Source organism: Pygocentrus nattereri, chromosome 17 (assembly GCF_015220715.1).
Source record: "Pygocentrus nattereri isolate fPygNat1 chromosome 17, fPygNat1.pri, whole genome shotgun sequence".
In the NCBI taxonomy this organism is placed as follows: Eukaryota; Metazoa; Chordata; class Actinopteri; order Characiformes; family Serrasalmidae; genus Pygocentrus; species Pygocentrus nattereri.
The window spans coordinates 30,984,763-31,003,730 of NC_051227.1; the positions used below are offsets into that span (position 1 = coordinate 30,984,763).

Below are 18,968 nucleotides of genomic sequence, written 5' to 3' on the forward strand. Positions count from 1 at the left end.
ACTTGATTTTGATCTAGTGGGGTGGTCGGTGCTATTGACAGCCACACAAATCCGCTTTTATTTTGAAATTTGTTAGTGTGGCGATCCGGTTGGTTTGGAAGTGAATAGTTAAAGGAAGCAGATGAGGGGACGGTTTTGTCAGCCTCTGTGGACGGTGAAGCATAACCCAACACCAGACTCCTTTTTGAGCCACTTTGGTTTCCGCAGGTGAAACATTGCAACATAAAGCGCTTACATGCTGTGGTGCATGCATCGCTTCAATCTGAAACCGCTCTCTCGCTGTTTTGTTTCAACTTTGCTAGCTTAGCCTCTCTGCTAGCTCGCCTGCTGTCTGGTTTGGTTCAGCCCTCTAGTCGGTGTCCAGCGCTTGTCACTTGTAGTTAAGCATACGTGGGTGGCTTTGCACGGCTTCAAAACTGTGTTAAAAGGCTCTGTTACTTCAGTGAATATGGGAATGTATATCACTCTAGGCGACCTCTTGGAACGAGATCATATCTGGGTGAAGTAGCTAACCCAGCTAAGTTAGCTAATTAATAATACGCTTAGGAGGTGTTTAAATAGGCAGGGGATGACGCTCATGTGCCAGGGACACTGTTGTGTGGCACGATCATCCCTCGTTATTACACGATTAGCTGAGGTTATCTCTGTAACCTCCTATTGTCTGTTGAATTTGGGGTCACAGACATTGAGGCATTTCCTCTTATAGGCCTGTAGCAGCTATCGCAAAAATCATGTACTATTTTGAGCAAGTTTCATTTTGGTAACTACTTTTTCTTATCACGAAATTTCTTGACCATCCTGTGTGTAATGCTGTAAGCCAGTCCTTTTCTACCTTGCTGAAGTCAACTTTTTATTCGCCAGCTTGTTGTTCGAATTTTTCCGTTCCACCTTAAATGTTGCATCAATTACATTGTGGCCTGAGGCGCCAGAATACAACTGCGGCATCATTTAAGGTGGGACGGGAAAATTGGAGCAAGACGCTAATTTGAGCTTTGTTGATTCTCGAAAGACAAATGAGTTCTTTTTGCTGTGTCCTTTACATTAACGTGCTTATATTTCACTTAGTTTTGTTGACTATTTATTCACCTCGGCCTGAGAGGTTGACAGACAGAAACCTCCTCTGGTGTTTGAAGACAGGCTTCCAGCCATGGTGAGTCGCCAGTATTTTAAATTCAGTGTAGCACAGTGCTACATGTACTGTTGATGATGGTAGCTAGTGGTACATCTGGTTAAAAGAAATATTTGCATTATGTATCTTATATACATATCTTTCAGTGATGTAGCTTTTAGAGGCTTTCAGAGCTTTGGACGGCTAATTTAATGTCTATTATGATATAAATCTTATCTTGTAGTAATCTGAAAAACATGTATTGTATCCTGTAGTGAATTCTAGTATTGTCTGAATTTAAGGTAAGGTTATTATAGCAGCCCTGTATAAATTTCTATTGTATTGGTATAGATATTTTCATAAGTGAGTCTGCATAGACTAATTCTGTGCTATTGCTTTACAGACTAAACAGACTATGTGGCAATAAGCCTATTTAGACCAATCTAAAGGAATTCTTTATAAAACACAAATTTTTTCATAAAAATATATGAAGCGGTTTAGTTCTTATTTCTGAACATTGTAAGCTTTGCCTTTTGCCCTCTGTCAGTCTGCTGTGGTGGATCTGAAGACGAAGGAGGAGAAGGATGCAGAGTTGGACAGACGGATTGAGGCTCTGCGGAAAAAAAATGAGGCTTTAGTGAGGAGATACCAGGTAAGTGTCTTTTATGTAGTTGTAAATAGTGATTGCTTGAATAAAAAGTCTTCATTTTGTTATTGATTTAATACTGCATTACTTGTCTTTATCACCACAATTACCTCAGTCACAATGCTTTAAGGAAGGTATTTTCCTTTGATATTCGCCTAATGCCTGACTCTGTAGTAAGAGACAGGGTGTGGCTTTGAAATGGAGTAAATACATTTTGCAGCAGCAGTAGTCTAGACATGTTCTCTCATTAGTATGATATTTTTCTGCTATAAAAATAATGGGCAAACATGCATGATGTTCTCACATCTGGCGATGCCTTTATTTATAGAGCTGTCATGACTAATGAATTCCAAAGTTGTGGCACAATTTGGGTCTTTATCAATGCTACTAGACTTTTTTTCCCCCATCATTAGTTTTTTGTATCTTGTGATCTGTACACTTCATCTGCTCCATCATCAGGAAATAGAAGAGGACAAAAAGAAGGCTGAACAGGAGGGCATCGCTGTGACAACAACCCGCAAACCCCGCTCTCATGAGTCTGATTCAGAACGACGGAAGATTGAGAAAGAAAATTTCACTGTGACAGTTGACCTGTCCAAACCTAGTGGGGTAAGTCCTGTCATGCCTATAGATTAGGAATGCTAAGCAAAATGTGACTTGTAGGAGTCGACCAGTATTTATTTATTTACACCCCCCCCTCCCATTTTTTTCAGGGCTGATGCCGATTGTTAGCTAAGAATGCAGTAACTGATGCTTGATATTCATTTAACATATATTTGATGTTTGTAGTGTGAAAATTTTATAATACTCTCTAACTTACATCTTCCATTAAATGAATATTGGAACCTTATAAAAATAAAATACTTTGAGCTTCAGACATTAAAAGTTACAGTAGTACTTAAAACATTTTAAAAGCAATCTTTAAACAGAAAAAATAACAGTCATGATGTTTAATAATCAGTGACGTTTCTAAGAAAAATGGAGTTTTTATTTATGTAAAAAATTTATGTAAATGTATTTGCGCAATTTTCGATATACTAAAACAAATACATAGCACTGTCACTGACATATATATGGGTGCAAACAAGCCTAAATACTGGCTAAAAAGGCCTACACTAACCAAATGCATAGAACTGTAAATGTAGCCCCAGTAAAAATATTACAGTAAGCCTCTGAGCTATCATGTTATAAAACTGGCTGTAACTTTGTAAAAAGCAACAATGAGGATATTTTTGTTTTATTTTGGTGTTTAATCAAAAATATATTCATGTGATACATTGAATGTATCAGACATATTCTGATTGACTCCTGAGAATGTGCTGCATGATCCAATGGAAACGGCTCATTTACCCCTAGCAAAGTGGTGGAATAAGCTATATTGTGCATTGTTTTTGCCAGCTGTGTTGTTCAACCTTGATATCTTTCCTCTCACTGTGGGAGTAAAGATGTTTCCTTGTTGTGCCTCTTGTAGAACTGAAAAGCAGGTTTGCATTTCTGAAAATCAGTACAAAACAAAACAGTGGCACTGTGAGCAGGACAGAGTAGTGCTGGTTGGTTATACTTGATGCATCATCCACACTTTAAGCAGTCCAGTAACACTGTGGGTCAGAAGTGTGTTTGGTTGATTGGCTGTCAGACATGGGCATAAATAACAAAAAATGCTTTTATCGGCAAAGTAAGTTCATTTGCTGATTCCAATAATCAGAAAAATGCTGAATATCAGCTCTGATTATCAGGCTGATAATTGGTCAACTAATAATTTGTACATGTCTCTAGTAATTCAATTGAGATTTGTGGACAGTTTTTATTTATTATTAATAAATAAAGCTGATGCTGCTTCAACAGCACAAGATTGTTTTTAATGAGGCAGTTCTAGCCCCTTTCAGAAAGCTTCTAGAACTCTAATCATACTCACCACACCTTTTCCTCACAACTCTCAAGTTTTTAATTTCCCACCTAGGGTTTGCTGAGACAGGCTGTAGTGCATTTTAATCAATACCTGTTGAGTTACTCTGGGACACAGATGGCCTGTACAGTGGTGATTAGACCACCTCTTGTGGCCTATGAAGGTCAAGCATCTCGCTGAATGGACTATGACATATGATAGCGCTTTCAGGATAATAGCTGTGGTAGTGGATCTACAGGCATGTGGCATTTGTTGGGTGTATCTGCGTTTAATTTACTTGTTTCAAACGTGAACAGTATTTTCAATACTTAATTACTGCCAGAAGTAAATAAACAAAGACAAAACCATTTTGATGTATTTATACATGTGGAAATTATCATTTGGTACAGGAGTACAAGTAAGTCTTTTCCCTACTGGTATCAAACAGAAGCAAGTCAGCTGTCAGCTGTAAAATTTAGTGTTCTAAGTCTTTATCATGAAATATTTCAGTTTTTCAGGACTACCAGCAATGATTTCCAGGAAGGACATTATAGAGCTGTATAGTAGTTCAGTTGATGGCAGATTTTTATAGTACACTGAGCAAAGTTAATTTGCTTATTAGAGTTGGTGAGGTTGTGCAGGGTATGTGGTCCTTTAATGAACTGAGAGCTTTAGGTCCTGATCTCACCTTGTATTCGCAGGAAAAGCGTGTTGTGAATGACAGGAAATCAGGGTCTCACCATGGTGATCATGGCCCAGAAGAGGGAGACGGAGGGCAGCCACATGGTGAGAGTCCCCCTCGCAAGACTGGGTCAGGCCGGCTTAACAGAGGTGGGCAGCGTGGGGGAAGTCAGCGCTCTGAAAGGAGAGAACCACGGTCAGATAAAGGAGATCTGCGAACTGACAGAACACCACGGGAGGGGGAAGGGGGAGAAGGCCGCCCACGAGGAGGACGAAGAGGAGGAAGAGGAGGGTCTCAGCAAGTCGGCTCTGGCTCTGACAGAAAGTCCAAGGTGGATGCTGTTGGACCCCTCTCGCTGACATAAAATACAAATTGTGATACTGAAAGTACTGAATGTGTTATTACTGTAAAGTGACTTTATATTTGTGATATGGGCACTATTTAGGCATTTCTTTTATTATTATTATTATTATTATTGTTATTACACTGTCCATTCCCTGACAAGGTAAATTTGCTTTGCTCAGGAGTGGGAAGAGAAAAGGAGGCAGAACATCGAAAAGATGAATGAGGAGATGGAGAAGATTGCTGAGTATGAGAGAGGTCAAAGGGTATGTAGAGCAAAAGTTTTTAGTTAAATGCTCTGTATTTATGTAAAGTGCTGGCATACACATTGCCCTGAGCCTAGTAAAGATTAATCCGTTTATGTCAGCAGTTCCCATTGACTTACTGCAAGTTTGTTATTCATTTTTGTATATACATTTCATGCAAATTATAGCAAAACACTTCGCATGCGTGAACATAACTCAACTTGTTTAAAAGCTGAGTTGTGATATTTTACAATAATACCACATATTTTTTGGACATAACATAGATGTTGTAGAAATATAGATGTCAAGTCTGTATGAAAAAGCTGCCCATGTTGTGGCATATGTTTTAAGACATCCTCAGACTACAGCCTTAGGTTTCACACATAAGAAATGTTTAAATGAATTTCAATTTTGTGGCCATATTAAAGATGACCATATACTACAGCCACATCATTTACTGCTATATGCTATTATGCTCTTTTGTTTGACAGATTATTTTTATTGTTTATTATTTACTTTTCAAAATTACTTGACAAAAGGTAAACCAATGGAGGGAAAATGTGTTATTCAAACAGGCTTACACTGTTCTTAAATGTTTGGTTTTGCTCATTCAGACTGATGGAGAGAAAAACCCCACTCGGAACTTCCTGGATGATCCGCGACGCAGCGGGCCAATCCCTGAGACTGATCGCAAGGAGGGAAGCCGCAGACACGTGCGCAACTGGGGCGGACTGGACTTCGATAATGTGAAGACTGGGGCAGAGGTGGAGAAAGAATGGACGGTTAGAGACAACCTGCAGCACAAACTGATTGATCTTACTCACTGTAATCCTCCAGTCAAATTATCACAGCAGGCTAAGTGTTCACTTAGTGATCAGTAACTGCTATGGAGCTAATATGCAAATTGTGTAGTAGTAGTATGAGTATAGAACTGTAGTGTGGACCCACATATGGGTTCTTTGAAAATAAAGTAATGTGAAGAAAACTTAGTCTGTCTACAGCTCACGCTTTGTCTGTCACTGTCTCTCTGACATTTTCTCTTTCTCTCTACCCCAACCATAGAATCGGAGGCCTGGAGGAAAAGGTTCAATGGATATGACTCTGTCAATGACAGGCCGAGAGCGGGCGGAGTACCTGCGCTGGAAAAAGGAGCGTGAGCAGATAGATGAGGAGAGACTGGCCCGCCATCGCAATGCTACTGGCCAGTGGAGACGAGAGTGGGATGCCCAGAAAACAGACACCATGTGAGTCTGAACAGTTATATGGAGTCCAAAGGTCTGAGACTGTGCTGAAAATCTGCCGTTTTTTCATTCAAACCTGGAAATGAGCAACAGAAGTTTTAGTTTTAAAACAAATCTGGTCTACAGTACTCATCAGAGGCTTTTGTTGAGACCATTAAAAAATGGGCATGCCAGTAATTTAGAAATTCTGAATATTTTAAACATTACTTTTCACTCAAACTGGGATGCCGGTAACAATTTGTATTTGATTGGAAAGGATTGCAAAAAGAAGTATTCACTAGTGTCCTTGCTGTATATTATGTGCGTATGAGTGAGAAACATGAATTTCTCTCTAAGAGAGTGAGTGTGGCTGAGAGGGTGGATGTCCAAGTGAAGGAGTAATGTGTGTTGACAGCGAGAGAATAAGAAGATAAGTGACCCTGTGGTGTGGTGTTCACAGGTTCACCGAGGACCCAGCTGTGGTTGGAGAGGGCATGCCAGAACCAAGCAGCAGGAGAGGCAAGTCTCTCTCTCTCGCGCGCTCTCTCTCTCATGCTCTCTCTCTCATGCTCTCTCTCTCTCGCGCTCTGTGTCTCTCTAATACACACTTCATGAGAGTGAGAAGTATGCATATACGTGGAGTGTCACTGCACCTTTTTATATAAGGTTAAATATGCTTTAGTCTGTGATTCTATCTGCAGTAAGACATCAGTAGAACTAAGGATTTGAAAACTACTTTTCTTTTTATGCTGTGAATAACTAAAGCAGTGGTTCAGCTCAAAATCAAAATGTTTTCCCCTGTACCCCAAGTGTAGCCAATCAGCCAAGACATGTTCTCTGTTTAAAGTATGTTTCTTGAGGTTTGCACTGAGGCTGCGAGGCAAATGTACAATGTATTTGGACATTTGACCATACTTAAAAATGTATTAAGTTAATTGTCTTAGAAAAAAAAAAATCTAATCATATAAAGTGTATACCTGTATTTGAAACGGACTATTCAAAGACTGCGATTTTTGGCAAACTATTCTTTCAAAACGCAGCTGATGTGTTTCAGATTAACATTTGAGCAGTTTCTTTGCAGACTTCTGCAGGTTTGCACTCTTCTGTGGTCATGGTCAGATCAGTGAACTAGGAATTAATCAGAATGTTTGAATGTTCAAATAGTCACAAGCTAAAAAGCAATAAGGTAGGTTGGTGGTGGTGTTTCTATCTATCTATGTATTTAAAGTTTCAAGTGAGCTTGTCTCTTACAATAAATGTTCTCATAAGAACCAGGAGAACCTGAAGTATACTTCATAAGAGGGCAGAGTGAAGTTAGCATCTTACATTTTGATCTGGGTTTCTTATCTCATCTACTTCAAAGGAAACCTAGCATGACTACTAATGCTGGCTTAGGGCTACCTCACAGCAGATGAAAAACTTCACACGCCGGTAGTGAAGTAGTTACTACAGCTGTGATTTGTACTATAATGGCTAGTAAGCATTCTAGAAAAACACAAACTTCAAGCTCATTTTACACTCTGCACATGCAGCTGTAGTAGAATAAAACATTTAACATTGTTTAATGAACATGTTTGGTATCAGCTAACTATACACAAACTCGCTGATTTTGATCTAAAGGTAGGAGGTGAAGTACTATGCAGATAATTCCTATAGATTCTAGATTAAAGCCTGATTCTTGTCTGCACGTTCTTCCCTTTTTAACATTAACGGTAGATGGGAGGTTTGCACAACACGAACTAATGGATATTAGAGCCCAACCAATAAATGGACATGCCAATATTATCTGACAGAATGAGCTAATTGCACATAAACTGCATGCGTTTATCAGCGTTTATATCTGTCTAAGTGACAATTAAAAAAGAAACAGTTAATAGTGTTCTCACTGTATCAGAAGGCACTGTGCAACCTCCCTATTGTCAACACACGTTTGGAATGCCATAAATCACAAGTCAGTTGAACTGAGCAGAGTACTCCATGACAGAGATTATCTGCATACATGTAAAGTTGATTATTGTCACCTGAAATACATTACTAAAATAATAATAATAATAAATCTCCCAATCACTTCTCTTGATTTAAATAAGCTTGGCAACATTTCATGTTAGCTATGCATGCTTTTGCTGCAGTTACATGATGAATTGTGCTTCCTTGTAGAAATGCACATATACAGTAGCACATATAAGCAGCTTTGTGTACAAAACCTCTGGTTAGGATAGTTTGATGGCTTAAATCATACGCTGTACTAATGATGTGCGCGTGCTCGGTAGGACAAATTGTTGAACACCACCACTGTCAGTTAGCCTTCGTTTTACATTAATGTCATTGAGTGACGTAGGCTAAGCTATTGACAAAATCGATTGTAGATTTATGAAACAGTGCGTCAGTTCTAGTGAGTAAACAAACAGTCCTGTCTTTTCTTAGCTTGTCTTGGCTTTAAAAAAAAAATCTCTGGCACATCACTTACAGCAGCTTATGATTCTGTTCGTTGCTAATTTAGGTTACCAAAACAGCTAGCTAATGTTATGTCTATCAATGGGAAAAACAACTAAACTTTAAGTAGGTGAACAGTTAAACTATAGCCTTATTCTGCCTAAATGAAGGAAATAAGAACATATTTACATTTATGGCATTTGGCTGACACTCTTATCCAGAGCGACTTAGTTTGATCAATTTACACAGGTAGGTGAAGGTAGTGTTAGGAGTCTTGCCCAAGGACTTATACCCTTATTTAAGTCCTTATTATACCCTTATTGGTATAGTGTAGGGTGCTTGTCCAAGCAGAGGATTGAACCCCAGTCTACAGAGGTGTTGCCCACTACACAATATGAACCACTATGTGATATATTGACTAATATTGGATTTTTAAAGCCTGAAATATTGAAATTGAAATTCCTATATATCAGTTGGGCTCTGGTGGCTAAAAGCTTCTATTATGCTTTACCTGCCTCACAGCTCCAGGACAAAACATACTTTTACTAATCGACTCTATTTGGGGTAAGGGGGCTAGAGGGGTGTGTAAGTTTGATTTTTGGCTAAACCATTGCTTTAACACTATCCTTGGCCCCTCATTGTTGTCGCTCTATGGTGATGATGTTTGATGTGTTCTTTCAGCAGCTAGGGGGCGTAATGCCTGTACACAGCAGCGCAGTGGGGCTTCAGGTCAGCCTGTGGCATGGGACTGTCTATGTATGGCGTGTCTTTCTTTTATCCCACTCCACATTGACCCTGCCAATGGACAGCCTTCACACTAACAATGTTCTCACCAAACGTGTACTTTATGGTCACACTGTCTGTCTGTGTTCATGTTAAACTGTATATAGAAATTCTCTGATAAAGTAATAAATTGGAAGGGTTTGGGAACATTTCTTTTGCAAGTGACTAAGAGTTGGAAGGTTTGCATCTTTTGCCATATGCACTTGTTTGCTAATTGCTCAGCTTTGCCATGTGCCACATCACCTTTAAGTCGAGACCTTTTAGTCACATGTCACATTTGCATGTTTGTCTCATCTTTTACCCTGCCCCCTCACTGAAGACTGATTTCATGTGAATATCAATACATCATGATAAGTGGAGGGCCATCTGTTACTCTCCACTGCTAGTCTGTTATATGTAATTACTTTCGAGGATCTTGTAGCACTCCATGGCTTCCTTTTTAAGATGTTCATTATTCAACTCTCCTTTCTTCCAGAGGACAGCAAGAAGCCCCCAAAGGCCCCCACGTTTGGAGACTTTTTGGGACAGGATAAACCCCGAGAGAGAAACCGTGGAGGCCATGGAAGAGGGAAAGGTCGAGGTCAGGGCAAGAGCTACAGGTAGTCCATTCCGCTGAACATAATCACTCCCTCTTAAATGAATGCTCTGGCAAAAAATCACTATTACACAATTTTATGCTTACCCCATATGTAGTCACAGTTGGTGTCCAAGTTGTACTTCTTTAGTTTAGCACGGGCACTATGAGACTAATGTTTCTAAAAAAACATTTTCACTGTTTCACTGAAAATCTTTTTTTCAGTTTCTAATTAAAAGGTTAAGATGTAGACAGTGATTTAGAGTGGATTGAAGTGAAATACTCAAGTGCTGCAGTTTTGAGAGAAAAAAAAAATTGTAATTCCCCATTACTCTTAAATGTAAATCACTTACCTTCATAAGATTAAAGATTTTATATATCTCTTTCTCTCTCTCTGTATGTATATAGACAGATAGATAGATATGAAATATATGAATGAATGAATATGCACACTATAAGGGTTCAGTGTATTTTTTGTTGTTTTTTGGGCTTGCTCAACCAATGCATCTTTCTTGCAGTTTTTTCACAGTAAATAGTTTTGGACTGAATATTTATGAATCAATCTCTCTTCAAGCATGCATGATAACCGATGGGAAGCAGAGAAAGAGGAGGAAAAGGGAAAAAAGGAGGAGCTGGAAAAAGAGAAGAAGGAAGAGGACAAGCCAAAAACACCATCAGAAAAAGTGAGTTTTTTTTCCGTCTCCAAGACATTTGGTGTTGCCATAATTCTTATTGTAAGACTATATAAGAGCTTGTTTTAAGGTTAAGCAGTTGGTAATTGCAAACAATAAACTATTTAAATTCTTTTTTACTATTTATCATTTTGATGTGTCAATGTAATGATGGTTTTGTCATGTTGAAAATAAAACTGCTTTGTGTGCATGTGCTATCATTGTCTATCATTGCACTGAAGCAGCCTGCAGATGCTGTGGGCAAACCAGTCAGTGGAGGTGCAGCTGAGGATGACGATGATCAGTGGGTGGATGCGAGTGATGGAGAGGAAGATGATGAAGAGAAGGAGGAAGAAAAGCATCAGAATGAAGAGAGAGGTGCTCAGAAAGACTCTAAACCCACAGAAAAGGCAGCTGGCTCTTCTGGTCCCTCCACTCCCAGTCCTAAAGAACAACGGACTTTCAAGCCGAAAGTGCGCATCCCTTCTCCCCAAGAGACCCTCAGCACCCCTGAGGCCACAAAGCCCCTCAGCCCCTTCTCTCCACTGGAGAGCCACCAGCCTGTATCAGACTGGGGGGAAGAAATGGAGATGCTGTCTCCTAAAAGCAGCTTGGGTGAGAGTCCCCTGACGCCTAGCAGTAATGACAGCAGTCCAGCCCAGAACAAGAGCCAAGAGAAGGAGCACATCAGTGATGCCACAAGCCAGCATGAAGAGTCAAACAAACAGGATGATGCACAGCCTGGTAGGGACACATCAATGTTGCTTACTAATTTAGCAGTGTGTCACTGACAGTAGAAAACTCGTATCTCTGAAATAGAATTGCATAATATTTGTCAATATAAAGTCAAAATTACTATTTATCTATTTGTGATTAAAATGTTTACACAATGTAAAGATAAACTGGCATTTTAAATGGTTTAACCAAAACAATGGTGTTAACCAGACAACCCTAAGCACTGCAGCACCGAAACAAAGCACTGCAGTTTATATGAACAAGGCTTTAGGCTTTATTGAATGAAAAAACAGAGCCTAAAATAACATATGACCATAACAAAATGTTTTTCTTACATTTAACACACATTAGCCCTACTTAATGACATGTACCTGTACATAGTTTAAACACCAGTCAACAAAGTTGGTAGCTCACAGTTCCATTGCATAAGGTAACTTTTGACTAATAAATGCATTTGTAGGTTATAGGTTAAGGCTACAATGAACAGAAGCCATAGGTGTAGCCTACCTTAGCGCTGTGTCATGGTTTAATCTCTGCTTTTATCCCTTCTTCAACGTCTCAACTTCATAAAACCCAGAATTGTGTATCACCAATGACTGTTTAAAGGGCTTATTGAATAAGTTGTGTTCATATGCACTCATGTATAATTCAGAAATTGTCTTCAGGTTGAATGAAAATCAGCATTTATGGTATTTTCTGTTATGGGTTTATCGGTTAATCATCAACATCCCTAGCGTAAAGCATTCGATCCAAAAGGAATTGACTTGGCAAAACAGGACTGAATGCTCCCAGTGTGTCAAGCCTCCAACTTACAGCATGAAGTACTACATTTGCTTTGCTTTTAGTGGTAGAGTCAGCTGCTCCTATGGTCGAGGAGGAATCGGCATCATCTGAGCCTGCTGCACAAGCTGCCGACTCCACCATCAGCAGCAAGGAGCCCAGTGTGCTACCTGCCCAGGACTCAGCCACAGAGAAGGGTAAATGCAAAAAGATGTTATGCCATGCTCTGGACTTTATACAAGCCAGCACTAACTGTGTATATCATCCACACCAGTATACTGGTATTGGGGCCACACATTTTAGTGGTAGGCCTGTGTCCGTTAGTATCAGAAGCCAGACTAGTGGCTATCAGGGAAGAGTCTAGTACTTTATCACCTAACATGACCAAGAACTGCCTACCTGGTCAGAAAGGGGCCATTTGACTGACGTGCCAGACCACCAACCACAGCCTGCTGTTTTGGCACAGCGTGTAGGGTGAGACGATTGTAAAAAAAATAAATAAATAAATAAAAATTCCACTGCTATAGCTGGCTCTCATATCATTTATTGTCACAGTGTCCAAGCAGCTGTTTGTTCCTGCTGAGTAGAATGCAGCTGAAAAAGCAAAACTTTGTTTCCCATCCGAAGGGTAAATGGAGGTGCATATACAGATGTGTGGATAGCCAGTCAGAATGCAACTGAAAAAATATTAACAGTTGTAAACTTTTGTGTGCAAAAGATACCCGAAAGATACAGATACTTCACCCACATGGCTGAGACTGAGACTAGACTGTAACTGCGGTAACACATTTATTGTACCTAGCATACATGAGCTTGTTGTAGAAATTTGGCAATGTGTCTCAGCTCTTACAGTTGGACATCAGACAGAACAGCCACAGGTGGTAATGTGTATGACATTTACAATTCAGTTCTTTCCTTCTTGACTTACTATGTTCTTTTATTTTACCAAAGTTAAACTTAAGCTCACACACTGTGTTTGCTTCCTTGTCTGCTTCAATTTTAGGAAGTTACAAAACTATCGAAAGCATGCTTATAAACACATGTTGAATTAAAGTAAAATGAATTTTTAAAATGTAGCGCACGTTTATTTTCTGCAGTTTTCTGAGTAAAAGAATTGTCTTACCAGAAGAGGCCTACGTCAAATAACATAATACAGTGATTATTCAGAAAATATTGTCATTTATTTTTTTCACTTACCGCTACATGGAGTACTTTTTCTGCTTAATATATAAATAACTTATGTTTATATACATCAGTGATTTTAATATATTCCTTTTCTCCCAAATCAGAGGAGAGTGCAGCCCCTACTATAGAGCCTGAACAGAAGCAGTCTGGGAGTGAGGCTGCAGTAGATGCTGTTGTGGAGTCCTTGGATCAGACATGCTCAGGTGCTGTTCTTATTACCGACTTTGAAACTGTGGCTTTCCGCAAGAACTCCCTTACTGCACCTGACATCTGAGCACTAACCAGCGCCCTGCCCAATCTCTCTCTCTCTCTGTCTCTCTCTCTCTCTCTCTCTCTCTCTCTCCCTCCCTCTTTCCCTCTCTTCCTTTTCCTCTCTTTTACTCTTCGTGTCGCTGCCCACACCTCAACCTGTCCCCTTCACTCACCTCACACTCTGTCTGCTCCTGTGTCTGTGTGTCTCAACGTGAGATGGCGTCCAGTGCTAGGCTTGTCTCTGTCATGACAAATGGAAGTGTCGTCCTTCTGCAGCTGCAGCTGTGGCTGTGACAGTTCTTCCCTGCTCTGGGCCTATGTCTCCACTGTGAACCCTTCTTGACTCCTCAAGGACACAACTATTATCTTCCCATTCATTATGTCAAGGAACCCTTTCTGTTCTTTGCACCTCTTTTGTTTTCCCTCTGGTTGACATGTTTGGATGTTAGGGGTGTTATGATACACAGATTAAGGAGGAATTCCAAAGATTTTCCAGATTGCTGCATAATTTCATCATTGGGATGCAGTCATTCAGATTGGTTTGATCTGAAATAGCATATTGTAGAGAAACTTGGCAGCTCACATTTCTTTACAGTGGTGGTGATCAGGGGACCAGGGGTTACAATATCCACACTGCAAATACAGCCATTTTATTTCAGATCCAAAATGATCAGTGAACCTAAACGTCTTCTGAGCCAATCTTGTATGTCAAAACTGTCACCAGGAAGTGCTTTTCTTACCATGTCATGGCTATCTGGGAGGCTATTTTAGAGATGTTAAATGCTTCAGTTCCACCTAACCGCCACTGTGAACGATTCTGACAGTTTTTTTTCTAGAATGGTGCTTTTCACAACAAACCATTCTGATTTACTTTTCTCACATCCTTACGGTTTAATTATACAGAGATCTTCCTGTAATATCCCCTTTTTATATGAGATGTATAAAAGACAGTTCCTACTGTGTGAATATAGTGAGATTTTTGTACTGTAGTGAACAAAGGAATAGAAAGTTTATACTGATAAAACACATTTACTTGAAACCATTTACACTGTGTTACTTAATTTATATGGCTTCTAAGATTTTAATTGTTAATTAGGCTTTTGCCAGGCACTGGTCATAGTTTGCCAATTGGCCATTGTCTTTAAAAATGTATCATGTGGTGCCCAATCCGCAGTAGATACTGTATCATCAATTTGTGTATCATTACACCCCTATTGGATATGGACACTGTCTCTTCATGCATGTTTCTAACTGCTTTAGCAAATTATTATTCTTTTATTATTATTATTATTATTATTACATTTATTCATGTGTACTTAAGCATGAGTGATGTCGTGTTGAGTGGGTTAGGTAATGAGAATGAGAAGTCCCATCCTGCTGCATCATATTCGATTGCTGCATGGCTTCATTAACATGGGAGGGGATAAATGATGCCTAAATTGGCCATCACGCCAGAGCTGCTTGTACCTTAGGCAGAATGTATGATAGACAATGGAATTTTACTGAAAGCATCCATCAGATATTCTTTCTTCAAACAATAGCATCAAATGTTTTCATTTGTGGATTACAGTCCTGATGTTCCCACATTGCATAAGTATAATAACAAAAACACATTTTCACCAGGTGAATGCATAACCAGGGCTTAATGGAATTCCAGCCCAACAAATATAGTATTTGATCTACGCATCAATCAATACTTTTTTTTTTTTTTTTGGCCAGCTTAAGCTGGAATTTTATGAAATATTAAAACTGTCTCCATTGACCCAGAACCTGTATCAGGTGAGGTTTAATATCTAGGGTTATTTATAAATGGTTTTAATGTAATAGACATTTTGAAATTGAACTTTGAACTAGTTGTGTGTAGAAAATAATGCATTTTGCAAAATGCTGGAATGCATAATAAATGTTGTGCTGCTTGTCATTGTGCTTGTATCAGTTTTCCTCTCCCTATTAACATATTTTACACAGTAGAAAAGCCCCAAGATTTTTCCACATACAGATCAAGATTGTTAGTCTTTTCAATGAAGAATCATCAGTACGTATATGTTTAATCTGTATCTGGAAACAACCTCAGTCTATAAAATGAGTTCCTTAAGTGCCCTAAATCTGATCTTGTGTCATTTTCTGTGCCTAATATGCTGTTACTATTATGAACATACTACCAACACGCTTCCATCTCATCAACTTCATATGAACGAGACATCATGTAAATGATGATGATAGAAATAACATTTGAATTATTTTCTCATTTACATCTGAAAATGACAAAGAAATTAATGAATATAGATGATTCCTATTTTTTTTTTTCATATTTGGCTGGGTAGGTAACTACATTCCTTTATGGTACTAACCAAATTACTTCAGTACTACTAGGTAGAGATGCACCAACCTTCCACTACCAATACCTGGTCTCTGCTGAAGTAGTAAAATGTACCAAGTTTGAATTAATAACATTTACCTGTTGTATGACTTAGTTTGACATGTTGCAGCATCTATTACTGTGCATGCAAGCATCACTTACTTCCACATGTGCAAGTCAGAAATTGCTGCATAGGACCAGTATTCTCGATATCTGCTCCTGTCCTGTATTTTCCTGTATTTAACTGCCATTATTGAGGTTGATGCAGTATTTGTCCAACACTACTATGAAATATTGAAACGTTTCATGTCATTCAAAACCAAATACCAGTATCTAAATTTGTCTAGTTTAGTTTAATCCAGATTGGAGATTAGTTGTCTAAATTACATTCTATATGCATGCTATTAAACTGAATGCTTTTTGATTATTCTGCAGTCCTTTGCAGTCATCAACACTTCCAGCCCCCAACTTTCATTTCTGCTTTATGCATATTTTGTTTGTAAAAAGGTACCAAAAACGGTATTGTTCTAGAATTAATAAAGTCAAGATGTGCGAATTGGTATTGAACAAAACCCAGCCCTAGTTATAAATTTGAATCAAGGCATTAATTGAAACCCATCTCCTCCTCCTAAGTCAGCAAAAAAAAAACTAATGGCTTTGTGTCATTGCACTGTCTGAAGTAATACATTCTTAGATTTCTCCAAATCTGATTACTGACCCACATTAAGACTGTTTAACAGGGGAGGAAATTGCAGAAGACCTCTTTATTGCCAGAAAGCTTTTATGTGGAAATTGTGTTGTGGTCTATCAGGCCAATGGGTGGTAATGGAAACCTTGAGAAAAGTGAATAATTTGTTCATTGTCATTGATGGGTTTTACATGATGGACCCCTTTAATGGCCACTTAATGGAGTCATTTAGTTGCAGCTCTTCTCGCCGTACTCAAAATTGTACTTTTTATTCTACATTTATTTAATGAGAAGATGCAGAAGACATCGAGGGCTTCAAAAATGTTATTGTAAAATGTAATCCAAAACCAGCCTAAACTACTTGAGCTACCTGTTTCAGGACAATTTCATAAGATTTAGTAACCACGTTTTTCTCTAGGGTACTAAACCACAGAGGAATTGCTGAGCCATTTAAAGCACCACTATGACACCCTTCCCTTGCTGTTATGTTTTCTTTCTCCAGGCTAAGGTGTAATTGCAGTAGCTGAAATGTTCAGTGCTAGGGATCGTCAGAGATTGAAAATGGGTAAGCAGTGGTGAGAAGATACTTCAGGCCTAATGGATAAAACGAGGAGGATGGAGGGAGCTTGGCTGACGTCTAATCTCCATTTCCTGACAACCCACTGTATGGTTTTGTGTTCCCTCAGTCAGCTCTCAAGAAGCGATGCAACATCTCTATAATGTTTTAAAGTCTAAGACTGGATTTTATATTGGACTTGGTATTTAAACTATGGTTGAATTTACACTGATGTTAAGATAAATAAATTGCATTATTAATAATTATAAATAAATATTGACCCCTCTACCTTTAAATGCTACTATAAACACTGGCCTCTGTGCACGACATTTGTACAGATGCTGTCCTAATCACAAAGTAACAACTTCTGTATAATGGCTTGAGCTGCTTTGACTTTATGCTGCTTTGGTCCTCAAGGGAGTCTAAATAAAGCTAGCATGATTCAGTTTATGTATGATTCCTATGCAATCAATGGGGACAAGGGCATTAGGATTGTCAAAGCTGCTTGTAAAAATATGGAATTAAATAGATGGCTTGTTTCAGATTTGATTTGCATGAAAAACCAGGTGCTAGATATACACTCATTTACCATGCATTTATAAATGATGGCCCAGACTGTATATGTATGTAATCCGACCAAAGAACATGTTTTTTTTTGTTTTGCCCCCCACAAATGGCTTGGTAGATCAAAGCACGCAACATTGAACATTTGGGGCAGCAAAGGTGTACCTCAAGTGACTGGTTTGATTTTAAGCTTTTTATTTTTTTATTTTATTTATTTTTTAATCTCCCATTCTCCATTTTCGCCTGGGAATTTTTCATGAAGTGAAAGCAGGGTTTGGCTTATTGAAGCTCGTTTAGTAGTGGAGTTTTCCACCTTACAGCAAATAAGGATTGCAATATGTTTAGGTTTTAAGAGTGACTTAACATTCCAGTGCTTAGTGTGATTGCCTACCTTTATCTTCACCGTTTGCTTTGGGAACCTTCATCTTTTTCCACAAAAAAAAAGTTAATTGAGCGGCAAAAATCTTGACATTTGTGATTGTATTGTGTCCATAGCATCTACCTACAGATGGACTGTCTTCCTATTTGAGGTAGAGTTGTACTTTATAATTAGACCTAGCTTTGCCTCTCATGAAAGGTGCACTTAGAATTTTAGCATTGCCCATGCAGTACAATGATAATGAAGTGTTTGTAAAGTTTATCCATCAGTGCTCTTGTGAAACACTTTTACATCTAGAACTGTCATTTTAGCAAGTTTATTGAGAACTTTTTGGTTGTTTTTGCTCCTCACTTTTTAATGTAAATAATGTAGTGCATCATGTTCTTTATTTACTTTAAAATGTCATATCAAATAAATGTACATTTTTGCCTTAAATATATATTTTTTGTGAATGTTTGGTTGGTGTGTCATACCCTTGTTTGATTGCTGAAGGACTGTAGTGTCATTTCCTTTCACTCTAGTTCACCAAGATTTTTAGGTCTAAGGACAACTGCATACAGACTTCTTGTGTTTGTTCTGTCTGTACTCTGGCCTTGTTTATGTCGATTATTATTAATAATTGCTTTTGACTGGAAAATTGTGTAACGTTATTTCATCACATTTTATGTTGTCCGCCATTTTATAAAAGCCACCAGCCACCAAATTAAAAAGCTTATTAATTATTATAATGAATCTGCATTTGAAATGAAACGGTTCACGTCTACACAGTTAGCTAGCTAGCTGTTAGCTACCTCGCTAACAAACGTGTCCTGCTAAACTGGACGTATCCAACCATAGTCCACAGCCACATGACCAGCTAGCTCGCCTGCGTGACGGTCGTT

General features: G+C 38.7%; 1 protein-coding gene across 5 annotated transcripts; it reads left to right on the forward strand.

Annotated features, from left to right (window-relative positions):
* The first annotated feature begins 95 nt into the window (after nt 1–95).
* On the forward strand, nt 96–18,724 carry ccdc9 (coiled-coil domain containing 9). Of its 5 annotated transcripts, none has more exons than XM_037546523.1 (16): nt 96–207; nt 1,066–1,150; nt 1,656–1,760; nt 2,214–2,363; nt 4,341–4,652; nt 4,846–4,929; nt 5,523–5,690; nt 5,971–6,152; nt 6,589–6,647; nt 9,243–9,290; nt 9,820–9,943; nt 10,493–10,601; nt 10,832–11,333; nt 12,170–12,301; nt 13,394–13,492; nt 17,091–18,724. In XM_037546523.1, exons 2-16 carry the CDS (start codon nt 1,148–1,150, stop codon nt 17,093–17,095), a joined length of 2,082 nt encoding a protein of 693 aa, XP_037402420.1. In that variant the 5' UTR covers nt 96–207; nt 1,066–1,147; the 3' UTR covers nt 17,096–18,724. The 5 variants fall into 5 exon arrangements, with proteins under 5 accessions (XP_037402420.1, XP_037402423.1, XP_037402422.1 ...); XM_037546526.1 differs by having other exon boundaries at nt 10,835–11,333; XM_037546525.1 differs by having other exon boundaries at nt 9,246–9,290.
* Nucleotides 18,725–18,968: the final 244 nt, after the last annotated feature.